The 22,958-nt window shown below is 37.7% G+C and overlaps 1 protein-coding gene across 3 annotated transcripts in view; it reads right to left on the reverse strand.

Moving 5' to 3' along the window:
• Positions 1-1,539: 1,539 nt before the first annotated feature.
• Positions 1,540-22,958, reverse strand: part of CTDSPL2 (CTD small phosphatase like 2) — a 112,039-nt gene continuing 90,620 nt past the window's right edge. For all 3 annotated transcript variants that reach the window (XM_032297625.1, XM_032297622.1, XM_032297623.1), the window contains 5 exons: positions 14,662-14,724; positions 14,478-14,557; positions 10,498-10,624; positions 8,720-8,815; positions 1,540-6,049 (listed from right to left, as the gene is read on the reverse strand). In XM_032297625.1, the coding sequence (XP_032153516.1) occupies positions 5,984-6,049; positions 8,720-8,815; positions 10,498-10,624; positions 14,478-14,557; positions 14,662-14,724 (432 nt within the window). In that variant the 3' untranslated portion in view covers positions 1,540-5,983. The remainder of the gene's footprint in view (positions 6,050-8,719; positions 8,816-10,497; positions 10,625-14,477; positions 14,558-14,661; positions 14,725-22,958) is intronic.

Below are 22,958 nucleotides of genomic sequence, written 5' to 3' on the forward strand. Positions count from 1 at the left end.
ATACCGATTCTACTGCTCATTCCTGCCTTCTTGACATCTCTCAGAACCGCGTGTATAGTTCTCATCCCTCCTTCAAATAGTTAGCTGCTTTAGCATCTCCATTCTGTTATTTGTATGTTGCTTTATGGTTTATAACATGCTTTGATGTTTCATTTGATCCTTACTATTCTGAAAGATAGGAACCCTCTTGCTTAGTAAGTGGCTAGGTTTTCAGGGACTTGAATTTGACTCTGAACTTCATGCTTTCACTGACCATTCTCTCAACTATCTGCCTGAATAGAAAGTTAATATTGCAATCATTTATTTCTCAGGGATTACTGCAGTGGCTTTCAAAACTGTGTGTGCATAAAATTCCTTTGGAGCTTAGGGAAAACGGCTATCACAGTCTCATCACAAAAACTGGGACGGGATCAGTGCTATTATGCTATAGTGATAGCAATCATTACTTTAGCCCATACATGTTTGTATGTATTTTAGCTCTTACATGAAGTATAAATTCCTCAGCTTGGCTCACTATAATCTTGTTCACTCTTGCCATCTTCTCTCTCCTTTTAAAAACCAACTCCTTTATTCTGGTTGGTATCCTCAAATTTCATCTCCGCTCACAGTAGTTCCAGCAATAAAGAATGCCCTTCCTTTTAAATCATCACTGTGAATAACGGTACTTAACAGAACCTACAATCTAGTCCTAGCTCTGTGATCTTGGGAGAAGTGTTTAAAATATTTCCTTCTAGTTTAAAATGGATTATTACCTGTAGGTCTAGTTTGTATCACTGTATATTCCTTACATTTTATATGATTTGTTTTTTTAGCTGAACTGACTTATAAACTTGAGAAAGCTTCATATTCATGCACAAACATAGTCATACACAATGCCCAGGCATTGGGAAATAAAATATTAGTGATTAAATTCAAGTCTCCCAGAGGAGCTGCAGTCTTGAGTCACAGCTTTCTTAAGTCTCAATTTCTATTTTTCAATATCAAAAGGGAAAGTAGTGTGAAAAAAATGATAGGCTTGTAAAAAACAGCACTATACAAATATGTTGTTAGAAATTATATTGTTTCTGATGGCTGATAAAATATCGAAAAAAAAAAAAGTGCTTCCATAAAAGTTTTATTTATCCCCACAACAACCCTGTGAGGTAGGGTGATCAGGGCATTTGAAGATGAGAAAACTAAATCTACATTACTTGTTCACGGCTATACTGCATAGTAAATAAGTAGAAATTAAACTGAGATTTTTAAATGTCCATGACTTTATATTGATTCATGTGGAAACAGGCAGAGAGAATATTAACTCCCCCCTACCTTAATGCCAAAAGACACTGCCTTGAAAAATCCCATTTCAAAAGATGAAAGTAGTATTTCATTGCTTATTTCTACAAATATTTATAAAATAAAAAAATAGTGAAATATTTTACAGATAGTACATATAATGGTCTCATTCAGGGACATGTCCTTTAGCTATGTATATGGTCAACTATTCCAAGTCTTAGAAATGCAAACTCTTAAAAAAAGTATGAAAGACAAAAATGATAATGAGCAGTAGCCTCAATCTTCTTTATTATTCCTCCATGTATCTTGAATAAGCTCTGTGAAATCTGGTCCCAGTTTAAAAAACAACAACTCTATACCACAAAGAGATGTCTGGTAAACTTTAATTTTGTTGCCTACTATCAGACCAGTGCACATTTACCTAAAACATCAATTTCCCAATACTGGCTATTAGAATCACCAGGAGAGATTTAAAGAAACAAACAAACAAAAAACAAAACAAAAAAACAAAAACGAAAACAACCCAGAACTCTCAAGCCCCACTGGAGATCCAGTGCAACATTTTCCAGGGGTAGGCCCCAGGAATCTATTTTAAGAGCTCCTCAGAGTAATTCTAATGGTCAGGTCTGGGAACCAACTAATGTATCTTAAAATACTAATATGAAAACCATAACCTAACTAGTATAAACTTGTCGCTCTCCCCCTCCCCTCCCTGCCCTGCCCTTTTTTTAAAAAAAGATCTCAAATTGTGTTATATCCCCAGAACTCTTGCCTCTGGGCAAGTAATTTCAATTCAAGATACAGAGAAACATTTTATAAAAATGTATCCTAGTGAGACTTGGATTCCAATAATAACTTAAGAAGCATTTAAATATAAGATACTGAGTTTGTGGTTCTTATTCTGAAGATTCTTAAATGTATTTTATACAGGTTCGTTGTAGGCTTTCAACTCAGGGGAAGACATGAGAAGTAATGACATAAAGCACATCAGCACTAAAAAAATACCATACTCAAATATAGCTCATGAGAGGAATAAGAAAGTGAATGAATGACAACCTAAGGCCTTTTGGCCCATACATTTTTGTTCCCAGTCCACTCTTCCCCTATAAGGGGAAATAAAATAAACATTCTTTACTAGTTGCTTGGCATAGTTATTCGGTGGGTAACTATTAACTAAGTTAATTTAGATACATAAGATTAAAAGAGATAACATAAATACCTAGGAAGACAAAGAGAAGTCAGGTCAGAAAACCTTAAGTAGCTAATGATGTAGCATATAACGCCATCATATTAGTACAATTAAATAAAGGCTTCAATGTTCTTTACATTTTAGCTTTATGTGATTGACACAGACATGGAAGAGATCTGGTCCTTATGAAGAATTCTGTGCTCGCAGGAAAGATTTGTAGGAATAATGAAATGCTTTCTTCATTGATGAGATGAAGTCTCTGTTTTTCAGGCAAGTTGACGGAACAAAACAATGAGAAACGAACTTCTTTAGAAGGCTGAATGAAAGTAAGATCTAGCTGAAGAAGTCATTGGCCAAAGATAATTTTTTAAAAAAACCATTCTATGTTAACCCTTGGGGAAAAAACCAAAAAAACCAAAAAACAAAAAACAAAGAAATACAAAAAAACAATGTACACATTCATTTCACTGACAGTTACAAGAAAACAGCCGTTTATAGAAGTTACAGAATGCTTTCAACAAATCCCAAATAAATTTTGGGAAACAGATAAAGCCATTGGGTAAAAATAAATATACACACTAGCAATATAAAACAATTTATGGTTACGAATTGTCATGAATTCTCTTAGGACACAAGGAGAAATATGGTGATATAGATTTGATAAGGGCTACATATATTACATAGAATTAAAAAACAACTGATTAAAACATCCTAACGATACAAATTTAAAAGAATGTCTTAAAAGTCAGACATTTACCACTGGAAATAGCACAACTTTAATATGGACTCCAGAGTTGTAATGTGTATACAGGTCACTTTCGCTGTGTCTCATCAGATATCCACCTCTCCTGCATTTACTAGTCATTTTTTTTTAAGAGTTCATGTTTCCTGTGTGAGCTGAAGGGGCTGGGGCTGGGCACATTTCAATTTAAAAAATATACACCTCCAATGAACTAAATGGAAGTACTCTACGTCTACCAACAGATAAAGAAAAGAAAGGATAATGGGAAGACAAAACATTATATTAAGGTGGAAGGAAGATGGCTAAATTGTCTCTGTAAATCATCTTAAATTTTGTATTAACAAATTTAAAATGACTCAAAGTAATGAAGAAAAAATATATTAATTTGGTCTCAAGAAATCTTCTCAAGCCATATAAAATTTTCCTTAGTTTATTTCTTTATAGAAGCTTCTTATGCTTGATCAGCTAACTTAAAGGAACTCTCCTAGCATGGGACTGAAAACAACTTTATCATTGATAAAAGATGATTAGTTTAAAAGTTGGTGTTTATTACTAAAGTGCCCACAGGCACAATAGTATAGGTGCTTACATTTCCCTTTAGATTATGGGAAAGCCCTTTGAGAATGCACTAAATCAGGAAAACTTTCAGCAATCAGAATGCATGCTGAAAGTCCAGATCTTATATAAGTTTTGGGTTTCGCTGTTTGAGCATAAAAAGGAAGGGAGCAGGGAGACATGTAACTAGGTTCACAATTTTGAGCAAGAGCATATGTAAAGGTAACGTATGTACATTTTATTTCAAGAAAGACAGAAGACAAACAGCATAAAGATGCCCAGATGCCCTAAAGATAAATACATTTCAAAGATTCTCATTAAAATGAATCTGTAGTATTTTTTTCCTGCAAGCAAAATACCTTTCTTTAAATAAAACTAAAAAAATCAGTATTCTGAATTGCAAATGCTTTTTTTTTTTTTTTGCAGAAAATCTGCCATGATTACTTTTTTAATGAATAAGGATTTTCCACAAAACAGGCTTGCTCTACATGCTAGATTTTTAAACAGTTCAGTGACACAATATGCTAACTACATACACAACAGATAATATAGTAAGAAAACACTCAACCTGATGAAAAGTTAAAATCTTCATTAATACACTGAAAATTGACATAACTCATGCCTTTAAAATCAAAGATATAAAAATTAAATGTTTTCCTAAAAAGGTTTCCTTATTTTAAGGATTCATTTGAAAATGAAGCTGCATGTAATTTGTACAGTAAGTTGTACAAGTAAACAGGTAATATACATAAAAAATTAATTGACATACTCCTCAATTATCAGTTGTCCACCTTTAATTTCCAATACTGTACTTTCTTAACAAGCATACAAAATATCAAACTTCTCTTTAGAAAAAGTGCCGTTCTTTGACATCCTTTACACAAAAACAGTCTGAGCCTGTGGCATGTTAATGCAGTTGAGAGGCAAAGCATACGAACTTTTACAAATTCTACCTTCCATAAAAAGCCTCCCGAAAAGGAGATTACACGCCACTATAAAAATATCAACCTCTTGTGGTAGCTGCATTTGAGAACCAAGGCTTGAAGACTATTTTCATATAGCATAGAAAAACCACTATGAGAGCATATTAACTGCATTGGTGGCTTGGGAGTGTACTGTGCCACAGGATTATGCATAGCTACTGTTAGGTACCAAGACTGTTATACAGTTTTAAATTGATTGTAACTGAGAGCATAACAGAGGTACTACCAGCCCATGCAAAATAACTAAAAATACTGAGTCACTGTGCTGAATACTTCATTCCTGGAGAAAACCAAAGGCAGCAGTAACTAAATCAAGCCAAACAGGTGACCAAACTTTCTCCTCAAAGATTTGTGAGCACAGTGAAGTCTGAGGTATACCTTTATCCATTAAATCTGTGTGCCATTGCAAGATATTACCATTTGAGAATACACGCCATCACAATGGTTTAAATCTTTTGTATATTAGTCATTCATATATTCTTATCTACCCAGTCTCTTGATTTTTGAAAAGATTTCACTTACAGTAGAATATTACAGAAACAAAATATAAATGCATGTCTTTCTAAATGAAACTTACATGGACTAAAAGTAGAGAATATTTTTAAACAAATATACAATATGCAGGCAGACAAAGCAGGAAAACGGCCATTCAAATGTATAATAAAAAACTAAAAATGGACTATCTCCAGAAAACTATGAAGCGCCTCAACTAAAAGGAATGCATAATGAAATTCTAATCTAATACAGGTCAAAAATGTAAAAAGGTTATAAACCTTAACAGGAAAAATAAAACAACATTTACTGGCCATTCCTGTTGAAATGAGAATCATAAAGTAACAGAAAAGTGGCTACAAACCCACTTAGAGCACCAAACAGAGAGAAAATAAAAGTCCATTTTCATCTCTGTTATTATCATAAAATCCTGTGTATCTACAGGTCAAACTGCTGGTGGCAGAAACAGAATTCTTTATAAACTGCAGATGTCCTGTACATAAAAAAATTTCACTGGAGTTGCACTAGTTCTAAAGACTCTTCTGTTTTAGCCTACCTACTGTATGTATTCAATCTGAGATAGATAGTCTCTTTCTGTAACCCTTGATTATTATTGGGCACCAAAGATAAGAAAAGCAAGACGGGGTACAAAAATGCAAAATTTCAACAGTAATGGCAATGTTTTTGTCTTAGTCCAAAAGGGTCCTGCATTCTCTCCCCCTTCAGTGATTTGACAAGTCTTTGTACTTAATCTGGGGGCAGCAAATCATGCAAACGAAATCTGTCTCTGATGTGTGGTCGAACATCTTCATTCTGTGTGAAAAAAAAGACAATTTTTAAAAAGTCATATAGTTTGAAAGATACGATCACCATAACACTGACATTCTTACCTTGCAGAGAAAACATAACAGTTTCTATTTTACAACATATTTTGTTTACCAAATAGAGATACTACGAAGATGCAGTTAAATTTAGATTTAAAAAATTTCATTAAAGATTATTTTAATTTTTATTTTTGAGACAGAGTATTACTCTGTTGAGCAGCTGGAGTCCAATAGCATGATCTGGCTCACTGCAACCTCTGCCTTCGGGTTTGAGTGATTCTCCTGCCTCAGCCTGAGTAGCTAGGATTACTGGTGCCTGCCACGATGCCCAGCTAATTTTTGTGTTGTTTCGTAGAGAAGGGGGTTTCACCATGTTGGTCATGTTGGTCTCAAACTCCTGCCTCAGGTGATCTACCTGCCTCAGCCTTCCAAAGTGGTAGGATTACGGGCATGAGCCACCACCCCTGGCTATTTTTCTATTGTTTTTTTGAGACGGAGTCTCGGCTCTGTAGCCCAGGCTGGAGTGCAATGGCACAATCTCAGTTCACTGCAATCTTTGCCTCCCAGGTTCAAGCAATTCTTGTGCCTCAGCCTCCTAAATAGCTGGGATTATAGGTGCCTGCCACCACACCTGGCTCATTTTTTTTTGTAGAGACCAGGTTTCACTATGTTGGCCAGGCTGGCCTTGAACTCCTAACCTCAGGTGATCCACCCGCCTTGGCCTCTCAAGAAGATTTACTTATTTATTTAGTTATTTGAATGAATGAATGAATGAATGAATGCACGATAGGGCCTTGTTCTTTCACCCCCGCTGGAATGCAGTGGCATGATCCTGGCTCACTGAAGCCTCAAACTTCTGGGCTCAAGCAATCCTCCTACCTCAGTCTCCTGAGTAGCTGGAATTATACGCACATGCCACAATGCTTAGCTAATTTTTATATTTACTTATTTATTTTTGTACAGATGAGGTCTCACTATGTTCCCCTGGCTGGTCTCAAACTTCTGGCCTCAAACAATCCTCCCACCTAGGCTTCCAAAATGGTGGGGTCCCAAATAGTGGGATCATGCCTGTACTCCCAGCACTTTGGGAGGCCGAGGCAGGTGGATTATCTGAGGTCAGGAGTTCTAGACCAGCCTGGGCAACATGGCAAAACCCTATTTCTATTAAAAATACAAAAAATCAGCCAGGTATGATGGTGGGTGCCTGTAATTCAGCTAGTTGGAAGGCTGAGACACAAGAATCGCTTGAACATGGGAGGCAAAAGCTGCAGTGAATCAAGATTGCACCACTGCACTCAAGCCTGGGCAAAAGACAGAGTAAGACCCTGTCTCAAAAAAAAAAGAAAAAAAGAAAGAAAGAAAGAAAAGAAAGGAAAGGAAGGAAAGAAAGAAAGAAAGAAAAAGGTGGGATTATATAGGTATATACCACTATGCCCAAAGTCTGAATAATTAAGCGAGATCAAACCAAGATAGGTAAAAGGGAATTCTACTTTCTACATAGCCTTTAAAGCTAAGTGTTCCATGTGATATAGAAATATAATTCCCAGAATAAAGTTTCAGTGGCATAAGCATTAATTCTAGATGTGAATTATAAGACCAAAATGAAAAATTTAATTTTTTTTTTTTTGAGACAGAGTCTTACCCTGTTGCCCAGGCTGGAGTGCAGTGGTGAAATCTTGGCTCACTGCAATCTTCACCTCCCAGGTTCAAGTGATTCTCCTGCCACAGCCTCCACAGTAGCTGGGATTATAGGTGCTCACCACCATGCCCAGCTAATTTTTGTATTCTTAGTAGAGACGGGGATTTCACCATGTGGGCCACACTGATCGTGACCTCCTGACCTCAAGTGATCTTGGCCTCCCAGTGTTGGGATTACAGGTGCTCACCACCATGCCCAGCCAGTTTAATGTTATTTCTAATACAAATGCTTAGCAACTTGTAAAAGAAAGACCACTGAAATAGTAAAGACACTCAATCTATAAATTCTTAAATACTGATAAGCATAATTTTAATATAATATATAAAGTCTGAAAATGTGGTTGGGCATGGTGGCTTGCATCTGTAATCCTAGCATTATGGGAGGCTGAGATGAGCAATCATTTGAACCCGTGAGTTTGAGACCAGCCTGGGACAACATGGTGAAATCCCATCTCTACAAAAATTACAAAAACTAGCCAGGCGTGGTGACACATACCTATATTCCCAGCTACCCAGGATGCTGAGGCAGAAGAATTGATTGAGCCCAGGAAGTCAAGGCTGCTTGCTGTGTGCAGTGAATGTGCTACTACACTCCAGCCTGGGTGACAGACGAGACTCTTCCTCAAAAAACAAAAAAATTTGAAAATGCATATAAATCTTTTTCAACCTTTGCCCTTATCTCCCATGACAGATGACTTTACTATCATCATCAATATTATTTTTTAAAGAGACGGAGTCTCACCATGTTGCCTAGTATGACCTCAAACTCCTAAGCTCAAGCAATCTTCCTGCCTCAGCCTCTAAAGTAACTGGTACTACAGAGGCATCTGTGATGGCACCTGTGACCTGGCTCACAGTTGACTTTGTAATTCAGTACACACAAAGCAAAGACATTTAAAAAGACTTATTTCAATGTAGGTGAGCTAACAAAAACACAACAAAAAAGATAAGCTATACTTACCAGTTCTACAAGCTTCTCCAGGAATGGAATCAATTTTAGGAGTTCATTGTCATTTTTATCCATAAACCAACTTTCTATAGGGATTCCATTAGAAAGCTAAAACAATAAATAAGTAATTAAATCCTCTTTTACTTATATTTTGCCTAGTTTGGAAAAAGTTAAAAAATAAACAAAAGATTTTTAAAGTAAACACTGATTTAAAAGATCCTTTGAACAGCAATGCCACCAGACCTTTGACAACTTAATAGCTCAAGACACAGATGAAAATAAATTAATCTGAAGCCTATTGGTTTTTTAGTGTCATTTCTTCTCAGAGTATATAAAGCTAAACATGAAATTTCCATTAAAATACATTTTACAAGAATCATTAATATAACTAAAATATTCCTTTATTCCTTCCAGCAATAGTCATAATTATACAATGCTAGGTAGGCACTGTGAAAGATGGGATACCACCAATGTAAAGAGAATATTGGAAAGCCTATACTTTTTTTTCCTTAAATACAGTGACCATATATCTCTCCCATTCATTATTCTATTCCCAAAAGTAGGATGATAACCTGAAATACAGAACAAATTAACTCAATGGCATTTCATTGAAAAGGAGCCTAAAAACAAGATGCAAGCCATATTTATTTTATGGTGAATAACCTCTGGGATAAAATATTTCAAAATTTAGGCTAAATGTTGTGTATGAGATGGAGAATAATTGATGTCATTTTATCTAAGAACCAAGATGAAATTCTTAAAGACATTTTTAAGTGTAAACAAGTAAAAGGACCTAAATATAACTTAATATCATATACAATTTTTCCTTTGTTTTCTTTTTATTATAGACATTTTGAAACACAGAAGGACAAATCATGTTTATATGCCAATCCACTTTCCATCTTTCCTGTTCTGGACTGGCTTATTGTGAAGCAAATCTAAGAAATCATATCACATGGGGCTGGGTGCGGTGGCTCACACCTGTAATCCCAGCACACTGGGAGGCTGAGGCAGGTGGATCACCTGAGGTCAGCCTGGCCAACATAGCAAATCCCCATCTCTATTAAAAATACAAAAAAATTTGCCAGGTGTAGTGGCACACACCTGTAGTGCCAGCTGCTCAGGAGGCAAAGCCAGGAAAATCACTTGAACCCAGGAGGCAGAGATTACAGTGAGCTGAGAATATGCCACTGCACTCTCCAGCCTAAGCAACAAGAGTGAAACTCCGTCTCTCTCACACACACACACACACACACACACACACACACACACACACACACACAAAACCAAACAAAACATATTACATGGACATATTAATAATCTAAAATATATCTTGAAAGAATGATTCATCTATAGTTGTAGTTATACATCAAAGAAATATTAACAAAGGTACAAATATATTGACAAAATAGTCTAAGAAAATTTTTCAGAATATTAAACCAAATAAGCAGACCAGAACACAGTTAAGCTAACTATAGTACTCAAATATGTTATGTTTAAATTACTGGTTAATTACTGATTTAATAACTGATCAGAATGCTACTGAATGATGCCTATAGTTTTCTTATTCAGATTTACTACTCAGATTTTTCTTCATTTATGCTGCATGTCATTTAAGTAATAATTTTCCAGAAATATAGCACTTTGTTACTTCTAATTCTAAAAAAAATGATACATTAAAGGGAAGTTCCACCAGTGAAAATTCTCTTCTTCTTCTCCAACCATATTGTTTGGCAACATGTGTCTTCATTGTATTTTTTCAAATCTGAGTTTATCAACTTTCTTCCTACCTGATATGCAAAGGCTTGTGGTGAGTTGTCAATTATTATAGTTTTTGAAAGATCTCTTCCAAGAATATTTAAGTCCTTTATATAGTTTCCTTGTACACAAACACAATGTTCACGGAAAAGCCGGTGCCTAAACATAAAAATAAAAACAAATTAACAAAAAAAAACAAACAAAACTTTCTAAAAAGTACGACATATACACACATATATACATACATCATAGGCCTTATAGGTTAAGCCATATTATTTTCTCTCATGAAGGAAAATCAAACACAAATATGGGCCTAAGCTCTGTGGGCTGCCATTTTATTATAAAAATTCTTTGCAATTATTAAAAGCTTACAACCAAATATTACTATGCTTTAACTCCAGTTTATCCCAAAATGTTATTATTAAATTATAAAGGGGGATTAAAAACTCTAAATTGTTTTTGTAATTTATTTACCCAGGAAAGCTCAGCTCAGATGCAGCATCTGGTTGTCAGCGAGGTCCTGCTTTTTAACCAATTTTCCAGATGGTTGACTGAGGCACAAGGAGGTCAAGTGACTTGCCCAAGGTCACACAGTAAGTCAGTGGTTAGCCCCGCATTGGAACCCAGGATCCTCCTGGCTCCCAGATCTTGGCTCTAACCAGTGGACCACACAGCCTCCCTATCCCTGTACATGCCAGAATAGAAAATATAAGAAGGAATGTTTTTGTGTTGGCATTTTAAAAAGTGCTTTTTAGATTTCCTTATAATTTCTGAGAAAAGGTCCTAAGACCAAAACATTCCATCATTTCAACCTTTCCTAAACACCCTTAATTTCTTTTAGTGTATGTGGTATGATCATTTGAAAAAAGAGATGAAATAAAATTATGAATTCAGATTTAAATATCATAAATGTAAACTAATGTTTCACCCAAATTGAAAAATGCTACATCATTTTAGAAAGCTATTAAAGGTTTTACAATAAATACTAATTATTATAATCTCAATTTATACTCAAAATATTAGTGTCTGAACATTATTAACTGTTATATAATAATTTTTTTCTACCTTAATACTCTATTCTGTATAAAGTGTTATTAATAATTGGTAGATTGTCTTCCTTGTGTCTTAATCACACTAACAATTTTGCAAAACCTAGGACCTATTTGCACCTGTATTTTAAATTATGCAGTTTCAAGAAACGGTATTTTCTACCCACAAAATCTGTCACAGTGCTACCAAGAATAAGTAAAATCTACATATACACACACACAAATAAAAACTCAAAATTATCAGTGCGAGTTGTTACAGCAAAAAGGAAGAATTTAAAAAACGGATAAAATGTATAAGCAGTTCTTTCCTCCTTATTATAAGGAATAACTTTAATAATCACAGTCAAATGATCACCTGGCCCTTGGAAGGTTTAAAGTCAGTTCTACTTTGGGAAAAAAAAAAGACTACGTAAATTAATTCAAGTCTTGATTGGGCCTAAATAGGATTCCATGTTTTATTTCTATAAACAAGTGGATATGAGGAAATTGGAAAGGCAGGTACAGCATGGAAATTCAAGTCACTGTTGATGCCTCTTCACCAATAGTGGCAAACTCACTGAGACAGGAGACAACTGAATCTGTGCGTGGATAGTATGGTTATTTAAATTATATTAGACAAAAAACCTTTCAATTATTCAGGAACATGAGAGTGTATAGCATGTATCTGCATTTTTTCTAAAATCTGGGACTCTCCTGATGAATGCATTTTTAGGAAAAAAAATATTGGTACCAGTCATCACAGAGCAGATCATCCATGTGAGTAAATTTCCATTAAAAACTCATGGGACTGGCTGGGTGCAGTGGCTCACACCTGTAATCCCAGCACTGTGGGAGGCTGAGGCAGGTGGATCACCTGAGGTCGGGAGTTCGAGACCAGCCTGACCAACATGGAAAAACCCAGTCTCTACTAAAAATACAAAACTAGTCAGGTGGCGCATGGCTGTTTTCCCAGCTATTCGGGAGGCTGAGGCTGGAAAAACGCTTGAACCTGGGAGTCGGAGGCTGCGGTGAGCTGAAAAATCACGCCATTGCATTCCAGCCTAGGCAACAAGATCAAAACTCCATCTCAAAAAAAAAAAAAAAACAAACAAAAAAAACAAAACAAAAAAAACAAACTCATGAGATTTAGAGATCACAGGAATTTCTTCAAGTTTACCTTGTCACCGACATAGATAATTCCCCATAGCACTCACAATCTACTGTTTGAAAAGCTTTTGTTGGCTGGGCTCGGTGGCTCACGCCTGCAATCCAAGCACTTTGGGAGGCTGAGGCGGGCGGATCATGAAGTCACAAGTTCGAAACCAGCCTGACCAACATGGTGAAACTCCATCTCTACTAGAAATACAAAAATTAGGGTGTGGTGGCATGTGTCTGTAGTCCTAGCCACTCAGGAGCCTGAGGCAGGAGAATCGCTTGAACCTGAGACCAGGAGGTTGCAGTGAGCGGAGATCACGCCACTGCACTCCAGCCTGGGTGAAAAAGCGACACTCCAGCTCAAAAACAAAGAAAAAGCTTCTGTTTCAGATTTTTCAAAATACAACTAGATAAAAGAAATGGGAACCCTCAAGTGTGTAGATTTTATAAATCTAGTTTAAAAGATGATTATTAATTTGTAACGTATGGTAATAGCATGACTATCACTTGTTCCTCATTAGTAAACAAAAGTTCCAAGAGAGAACTTGTGTTGTTCACCACTATACTCACAGCACTTTGGAAGGCTCAGGCGGGTGGATCACTTGAGGTCAGGAGTTCAAGACCAGCCTGGCCAGCATGGTGAAACCCCATCTCTACTAAAAACACAAAAATTAGCCAGGCATGCTGGCACGCTCCTGTAGTCTCAGCTACTTGAGAGGCTGAGGCAGAAGAATCTCTTGAACTCAGGAAGTGGAGATCCCAAACTGCAATCCAGTCTGGGAAACAGGGTGAGAATCAGTATCAAAAAAGAAAGAAAATTGGTACCCAGCTATTAAATCTTTTTTTCTTTTCCTTTTCTTTTTTTGAGACGAAGTTTTGTTCTTGTTGCCCAGGCTGGAGTGCAATGGCTCGATCTCAGCTCACTGCAACCTCTGCCTCCCAGGTTCAAGCAATTCTCCTGCTCAGCCTCCTGAGTAGCTGAGACTACAGGCATGTAGTCTAATTTTGTATTTTTAGTAGAGATGGGGTTTCTCCATGTTGGTCAAGGTGGTCTTGAACTCCTGACCTCAGGTGATCTGCCCACGTTGGGCCCTACTGAAGCTTTTATGAGTCTTTTGTGTCATTTCTCTCAGCTTTTGGTCAAAAACTCAAAGATTAACCCCTCATCTTAAAGGATGCAAAAAGTTTGTTGCAGTCTTACTATCTCACTTCAGCTGACAGAATAATGGAACTAATTATTATAATGTTTTAAAATCACCCAGGGCATTCCCACTAACCAGGAACACATTGCATCTGCTGGCTCAGGGCACACAGAAGGAACTGAGTCCAGTTAGGATAACCTGAGTGACTAAACCCATTGTAATTTTTCATCAAATTCATGTAAGATTTTCTTTCCATGGAAGATAAATTTGCTTTCAAAAAAAAGGAAGAGCTTAATATGATCCTTTCTGCTAAATATTAGCTTTTATTAATGCCATTAAAAAGTAAAGTAACATGCATTATCTCAGAGACATATGGAGATGAAACATCATGCACATTGTGGAAAAATTCCACATATACCCCCAACCCCTGTCTCCCCCAATCCCAAAAGAAATGAGGATATAGATGTCACAGTGAATAAAGGCACTGGATCTTTGTATCCTTTAAAGAACGTCTGTCTGGAGTTCCATCATTAGGAACTGTTTTATTTAGGGGCTTAAAAAATTCATTTATATTCACCATCCAACACATATGCAGCCAAATGAAAATTGGCCATTAAAATGAAATAGAATCAGTAATTTCATAGATCAGTGTGACAGACATTTCCACTATTTCTTAATTAAATTTACCTGACCAGTTGCTTTTTAGGGTCTAGTATGTTCAGTAACTTGTCTGCATACACCTTCTTAGAAGCAGTAAAAAGAATGATCTATAAATTCAGGGGAAAAGAAGTAATCATTATACATGGTCTAAATATGGGTACTATATTGAATAAAATAAAAATACATATGTAATTGGCTTAAGCATGTTTACCTCATACATCTGAGACATTCGTTCCAGGAATTCCCTGAAAAATGGTCTTAATCTCACATAAACCTGAGGAGATACAAAGATAGGTTTCAGCAAATAAACATACAATGGGAAACCATTTCTTTTTAAGGTACGCTATATTCTAACTTTGGATATATTATAATAAAAGAAGTTCATATTTTAAAGTATAGAAATATTACCTAAGTACCACTCAAACCAAATATATTTCACATACAAGCGATCACTTAGAACAGTCTCTTTGGTGTAATAATAATCATTGATGTTCAGTTTTAACAATAAAATAGCAGCATATAGTACTTCACTGGAATGTAATTTTAATACACATTTAAGCTAAAAATGGAAAGTTTCCCTCTGAGATTTTGATCCACCAATAAGCTCCATCTTCCAGCCAGGTAGCATCCATCCAATTATTAGGCAGGCTGTGTATCCACCTCTAGCTGACCTGTCTCAATGACCTTTCTCAATAATTACTCAAAATTTCATCTCAACAGCCACTTGCTACAAAATCTTTATTTTAAATTTATATCAAGGTAAATAATATCCAAGAAGGAGATATTTGGACTGGTGGGTTTAAATAACCTCCATTTTTCAGAATTCAATCTTGCTATTCTACCTGTAAGACTCAGATGTGGCATCTAAATTAGCACTACTGGCTACTTGAGGTTAAAATTTTAACAGTCAAACACAACAGTTCTCAAAACCTACTGGTCATTATCAGGAAAGACTACAGTACCCACAGAGCTGCCTTATATACATTATTTTCTTATTTCTGTGTCTGTCTTCCTGCCTACATTTAATGTGGTCTTATAATCTAATATTCAAAAAGCCATGAGCAGCCATTAAAACTATTTACATTCTGACTCCTCTAAATTGCATTCATTTTGACAAAATTTTACAGAAAAAAAAATACTATACTTCACCCAAAGGTGACTACTATTATAATTTCAGATACCATGAATAACACGCCTTTATTTAACAATATTCATGGATTCAGATTAAAAAGAAATAAAACACCTTGTGGTAGTAACAAATTCAAATCTAGGCTTAGTGGAGTTTCAATTCTGGTATCCATATACATGCACAAAAAAATGCCCCCAAGATAAAAATCTAGTTCTGGGAATGTTTTAGGGAAAAATGGAGAATTTCCTTAAGAACTGCCCACTTTAGAAGACAAATTTTGTTTGTTTGTTTGAGAAGGAGTTTTGCTCTTGTCGCCCAGACTGTAGTACAGTGGTAAGATCTAGGCTCACTGAAACCTCTGCCTCCTGGGTTCAAGTAATGCCTCAGCCTCCCAAGTAGCTGGGACTATAGGCACTCGCCACCACACCCAGCTAATATTTTGTATTTTTAGTAGAGACGGGGTTTCACCATGTTGGGCAGGCTGGTCTCAAATTCCTGACATCAGGTGATATGCCCTCCTTGGCCCCCCAAAGTGCTGGGATTACAGGTGTGAGTCACTGTGCCCAGCCAGTAGACAAATTTTGAATGATCATTACTTTGCTAATAATATCACTCTGTTATCACTCTGTTCCCATCTCTAGGCTAGATAAATGTTCACTTGTTTAATCCTATTAGTCTTTTTTATTTTTGTGAGAAGCTCAATGCAACCTCTATCTCCCAGGTTCAAGTGATTCTCCCGCCTCAACCTCCAGAGCAGTTAGGATTACAGGCTTGTGCCACCACGCCTGGCTAATTTTTGTATTTTTAGTAGAAATGGGGTTTCACCACATTGGGTAGGCTGGACTTAAACTCCTGAACTCAAGGGATCTGCCTGCTTCCCAAAGTGTTGGGATCACAGGAGTGAGCCACCTGGCCTGGCCTAATCCTATCAGTCTAGACTGATAAAATACAAAGTAAACCACATACACCTCCACAAAGCAGAAAAAAAGAACGAAATCCTCAGTATCCAATTACCATCATTTAGGATGAGGTCTAAAAAATTCAACTATAGTTGCTCTTCTAATCAGTTGTAATATTCTCATCCTGAAACATTTAGTGTCGTTTGTAGCCTTGATTGAAAACCACACACATCTTATTTCTTTGGTAAGTCAAATAACAACAGATTTTTAGATATATTATTTTAGTAACAAAATCATTTTAATCAACTATAAGTCTTTTCAAAACAGATTTGTGATGGCTGAGAAAAACCCATCTATTCTGCCAATACTTTTTCTGTCAGAGCCTTTTACTTGTTGCTGGTGTTCATCATTCACATGCACTTAGTAACCAAAAAATTTCATTTTTCATACATATAAATATTTTGATTTATCTCCAATAGTCCTATTAATCACTTGCTCCATATACAGGTTGAGTGTCCCTTATCTGAATATGGAAAATGATCCAATGAGCATTTCCTTTGAGCGTCATGTCAGTGCTCAAAAAGTTTCAGACTTTTTTTTTTTTGGCGGGGAGACAAGGTTTCACTCTGTTGTCCAGGTTGGAGTGCAGTGGTACAAACAGGGCCACTGCAGCCTCGACCTCCTGGGCTGAAGTGATCTTCCTGCCTCAGGCTTCCACGTAGCTGAGATGACAGAAGCATAACACCATGCCTGGCTTAAAAAAAAAGTTGTTGGCCGGGCGCAGTGGCTCAAGCCTGTAATCCCAGCACTTTGGGAGGCCGAGGCGGGTGGATCACGAGGTCAAGACATCGAGACCATCCTGGTCAACATGGTGAAACCCCGTCTCTACTAAAAATACAAAAAAAATTAGCTGGGCATGGTGGTGCGTGCCTGTAATCCCAGCTACTCAGGAAGCTGAGGCAGGAGAATTGCCTGAACCCAGGAGGCGGAGGTTGCGGTGAGCCGAGATCGTGCCATTGCACTCCAGCCTGGGTAACATGAGTGAAACTCCGTCTCAAAAGAGATCGAGACCATCCTGGTCAACATGGTGAAACCCCGTCTCTACTAAAAATACAAAAAATTAGCTGGGCATGGTGGCGCGTGCCTGTAATCCCAGCGACTCAGGAGGCTGGGGCAGGAGAATTGCCTGAACCCAGGAGGCGGAGGTTGCGGTGAGCCGAGATCGCACCATTGCACTCCAGCCTGGGTAACAAGAGCGAAACTCCGTCTCAAAAAAAAAAAAAAAAAAAAAATTGTTTTTTGCAGAGACGGGATCTCACTGTCTCACTATGTTGTCCAGGCTGGTCTCAAACTCTTAGGTTCAAGCAATATTGCCTTAGCCTCCCAAAGTGCTGGGATTACAGGCATGACCCATCACACCCAGCTAAGTTTCAGATTTTTTTTTTTTTTTTTTTTTAACAGTCTCACTCTGCTGCCCAGGCTGGAGGCAGTGACACGATCCTGGCTAACTGCAACCTCTGCCTCCCAAGTAGCTGGGGTTATAGGCGTGCGCTACCACATCTGGCTCATTTTTGTATTTTTAGTAGAGACAGGTTTCACTGTGTTGGCCAGGCTGGTCTCAAACTCCTAAACCAAGTTGATCTGTCTGCCTCAGCCTCCCAGGGTGTTGGGATTACCACACCTGGCCATAAATTTCAAATTTTGAGGCGTTTCAGATTTCGCATTTTTTGAATTGGGGATATTCAACCTGCAGTAAACTCAGATAAGCAGGGCCTCTAAGATTCATGCCCTTTGAACACAACACAATTCCACTGCACAAGAATACATCTAGGTAACAATATTTTCCAAGCATAGTAAGTGGAACATTGTTCAAAGGTGACATATTCCAACTTCTCAAACAGTGACTTTCAGATTAGGTCAAAGCTATAACTTCATTATGCATACTAATACTTCAAATATACTTAAATAAACATGCATCTTAAAATTTGACATTGCTTTCCAGATGTGTTTGTTTACTGGGGATAAGAGGTGGCACTGAAGATAAAGGAATATATTGCTAGAGTGTTTCTTTACTATGAGAATAGAAAGAATAATTGTTGATTATAAAAGTTTCCTCAGAACAGACACACCATGTGAACAAGAAGGTGTTTCAGGATTAAAAGACACTGGCAGAGAATGAGGTGGTTAGTAGAGGGAAAGTGGGAAGAAATGTAGAAAGTTACCAGGCTGGGGTTAGGGCCACATGGGTTGTGCCATGTGATGCAAAGGTAAAATCTCAGAAACAGAAGAAGAATTGTAAGGCCAGCAGTGTCTAACTCATTTGGATATAGGTAAGTGTGAACAGATATATACAAGTCAAGAAGCATTAAGAACTGTCTAGTAAGAACAAACAAGAACATGTGCCAGGTACATATAATACAATGAGTTTAACTTGAGACTACCATTACTTTATTGTGTTAGGTCAGAGATATAAAAACAGACAGATGCAGACATAGGAACGACTCCAAATGCTTCAAAATCTATTCCACAAATGCCATCGGCTCCATTTTTTTTCCTATTTTTACTCTCAAAGATTCCTTTCCTAGACTGCCTACTTCCCATTTTTTTTTTCTTTCTTCTTTTTTTTTTGAGATAGAGTTTTGCTCTTGTTGCTCAGGCTGGAGTGTAATGGGCATGATCTCGGCTCACCACAACCTCTGCCTCTCAGGTTCAAGCAATTCTCCTGCCTCAGCCTTCTGAGTAGCTGGGATTACAGGCATGCGCCACCACACCCAGCTAATTTGTATTTTTAGTAGAGACAGGGTTTCTACATGTTGGTCAAGCTGGTCACGAACTCCTAACCTCAGGTGATATGCCTCCCTTGGCCTCCCAAAGTGCTGAGATTACAGGCATGAGCCACCATGCGTGGCTTACTTCCCAATTTCTACATCTACTTAATCCACACCTTTCTCAACTTAGTATTTTACTTTCTTCAAATGTGCAACTCTTCAAAACATGTACTCTCTCAAAGGCCAATAGCTTCATTTCAGTCTAGTATACATATGTTCCTTCAAATCTGTAAAATTATTTACAGTACAAATAATTTTAATCTTTTCTCAGTAAACCAAATATATTGTGAAAACTATCAAAAGTATAAAAATAATGTCTAAATAATAAATAATTATATAAAAATACTATTCAGGATTGACAACTACTTGAAGATAGGGATTTATGAACATGTTTATTATGCAAACCTTGTAAAATGAAAATCTATCAGGATAATATCTGTTAAAGAATGTTGTGGGGTCAGGCATGATGGCTCACGCCTGTAATCCCAGCACTTTGGGGGGCTGAGGCAGGTGGATCACCTGAAGTCAGGAATTTGAGACCAGCCTGCCCAACATGGTAAAACCTTGCCTCTATAAAAATTGGCCGGATGTGGTGGTGTGTGACTGTAAGTCCCAGTTACTCGGGAGGCTGAGACAGCAGAATTGCTTAAACCCAGGAGTGCAGGTTGCAGTGAGCTGAGATCATGCCGCTGCACTCTAGCCTGGGCAAGAGTGAGACTATGTCTCACCAAAAAACAAAAAAAGAGTGTTGTGAACTGATTTTACCAAAATTTAAATTTTAGATAGAAAATAAATACATAATTTTTATTTTTTTAATCCAAGTCTTGCTCTGTCACCCAGGCTGCAGTGCAGTGGTGTGGTCTAGGCTTGCTGCAATCTCTGCCTCCCAGGTTCGGGTGATTCTCCTGTCCCAGCCTCTTGCGTAGCTGGGCCTACAGGCATGTGCCACCACACCCGGCTAATTTTGTATTTTTAGTAGAGAAGGGTTTCCCCATGTTGGCCAGTATGGTCTTAAACTCCTGACCTTGTGATCCACTCACCTCAGCCTCTTAAAGTGCTGGAATTACAGGTGTAAGCCACTGCGCCTGGCCACAAATATAATTTTTTAAAACCTACTACATTAATATTTCTTGATATGAATAATACCTGATGGTCTATATTTTTTAGTATTAAGATAATAACTATATATAGATAGTACTGATAGGCCATTAATAGTTAACAGAGTTGGATTTTAAAAAGGTAGTCATGGCCGGTCACGGTGGCTCACGCCTGTAATCCCAGCACTTTGGGAGGCCGAGGCGGGTGGATCACGAGGTCAAGAGATCGAGACCATCCTGGTCAACGTGGTGAAACCCCGTCTCTACTAAAAATACAAAAAATTAGCTGGACATGGTGGTGCATGCCTGTAATCCCAGCTACTCAGGAGGCTGATGCAGGAGAATTGCCTGAACCCAGGAGGCGGAGGTTGCGGTGAGCCAAGATCGTGCCATTGCACTCCAGCCTGGGTAACATGAGTGAAACTCCGTCTCAAAAAAAAAAAAAAAAAAAAAAGGTAGTCATTGGCTGGGTGCAGTAGGTCACCCCTGCAATCCCAGCACTTTGGGAGGCTGGGGCGGGTAGATCACCTGAGGTCAGGAGTTCAAGACCAGCCTGGCCAACATAGTGAAAACCCTGTCTGTACTAAAAATAAAAAAAATCAGCTGAGCATGGTGTTGCACACCTGTAGTCCCAGCTACTTGGGAGGCTGAAGCAGAAGAACTGCTGGCACAGGGGAGACGGATGTTGCAGTGAGCTGAGATCATGCCACTGCACTCCAGCCTGGGCGACTGAGAAGCCATCTCAAAAAAATAAAATAAAATAAAAAAGATAGTCATTAAAATGGCAATCCACTTGTAAACTGATTCTAGATACTGTGCGGTAAAGTCTGTATAAATTAAAACTCCTGTCTAATCATATATTTTCAAGTTACACACTTAGTAATTTCTATTAGTTTATCAAACCTTAATCTAATATCATAGATAATTTTAACATATGACCCCCCAGAAATTATCTTACATGTGAGTCTTTTTAGGAAAAATATTTCTAAATTATTTTTAGGCCCAGATAATATGACTATAACTTTAAAAAAAGAAACATCTTTGATACTTTTTCCATGATATCGATACTTCCAACCTATTGCTATATTGTAGCAATGTTTTTAAAAAATGATGAATCCAAGGAATCACCCAGTTAAGAGTATGATATCTGTTTTCCTTTAATCAAAAAGATGAGTGGTGGGTACCATTTCTTATTAAATTAAGCAGGAAGAATTAGAACAGTAGAAAACCACAAAGTTGGGGAATATAAAGAATGAGATGTAGCCAGCTGTGGTGGCTCAACGCCTATAATCCCAAAATGTTGGGGCATTTTGGAAGGCTGAGGTGAGCAGATCACTTGAGCCCAGGAGTTTGAGACCAGCCTGGAAAACACGGTGAAACCCTGTCTCTACAAAAAACTATAAAAATTAGCCAGGCGAGGTGCCTGTAGTCCCAGCTACTCAGGGGGCTGAGGCAGGAGGATTGCCTGAACCCAGGAGGTTGAGGATGCAATGAGTGGTGATCACGTCACTGCACTAGAGGCTAAGTTATAGAATGAGACCGTTTCTCAAAAAAAAAAAAAAAAAAAAAAAAAAGAGAGAGAGAGATGCTACAATTAACTGAAAAAAATCTTACCATCAGTAGATAACACAAGTATACAAGCAGCGGTACCAATTTTTTAACTCTTCTGTACACCTCAGTTTCCCTATCTATAAAACGGATACATTCAACAGTATCTACCTCAAAAGGTTGTTGTGCAGATTAAATAAGTTAATACATGTAAAGTACCTAGAACAGTGTCTGGCACATTTAAAGTGCCAAGAGCTATTAGCTATTATTATCTACACCATTATTTAAATTAAGTAATCAGTCACAAGAAGAGCTGGAATGAGTATAATCCATTGGGCAGAACCAGGCAACCTCAATTACAAAGAGAAAGCCCTTCAGCCATGATCTGTACTTTTGGAAGAGGGAAGTAACAAACTGTTTCAGTAAACAGTTTAACTAAGTTAGTTATTTTCTTAGCATCAATACCAGCTCATAAAGATAAAACCCAAACCTTCTCCCAGGAAAGAGGGCTGCTCAGGTAGGCCCTATGATGGTCTCAATTTCATAACCCACTGAGTGAATTTACAGTAGTCATCTTTTGCTTCGCAAAATTCCAATAAGAGGTAGATGGATGCTGGGGGTAGTGTTTGTAGGTGGATAAATCTGGGATGAATAGGTAAACACTAAAACATTAAACCAATAAAAATAAAAACAAAAAGACAACAAAAATCCCTAAACGGGCCGGGCGTGGTGGCTCACGCCTGTAATCCCAGCACTTTGGGAGGCCGAGGCGGGTGGATCATGAGGTCAAGACATCGAGACCATCCTGGTCAACATGGTGAAACCCCGTCTCTACTAAAAATACAAAAAATTAGCTGGGCATGGTGGCACGTGCCTGTAGTCCCAGCTGCTCAGGAGGCTGAGGCAGGAGAATTGCCTGAACCCAGGAGGCGGAGGTTGCGGTGAGCCGAGATCGCGCCATTGCACTCCAGCCTGGGTAACAAGAGTGAAACTCCGTCTCAAAAAAA

The sequence above is a fragment of the Sapajus apella genome, unplaced genomic scaffold (assembly GCF_009761245.1).
Source record: "Sapajus apella isolate SASKATOON/1434 unplaced genomic scaffold, GSC_monkey_1.0 scaffold37, whole genome shotgun sequence".
Taxonomy (NCBI): Eukaryota; Metazoa; Chordata; class Mammalia; order Primates; family Cebidae; genus Sapajus; species Sapajus apella.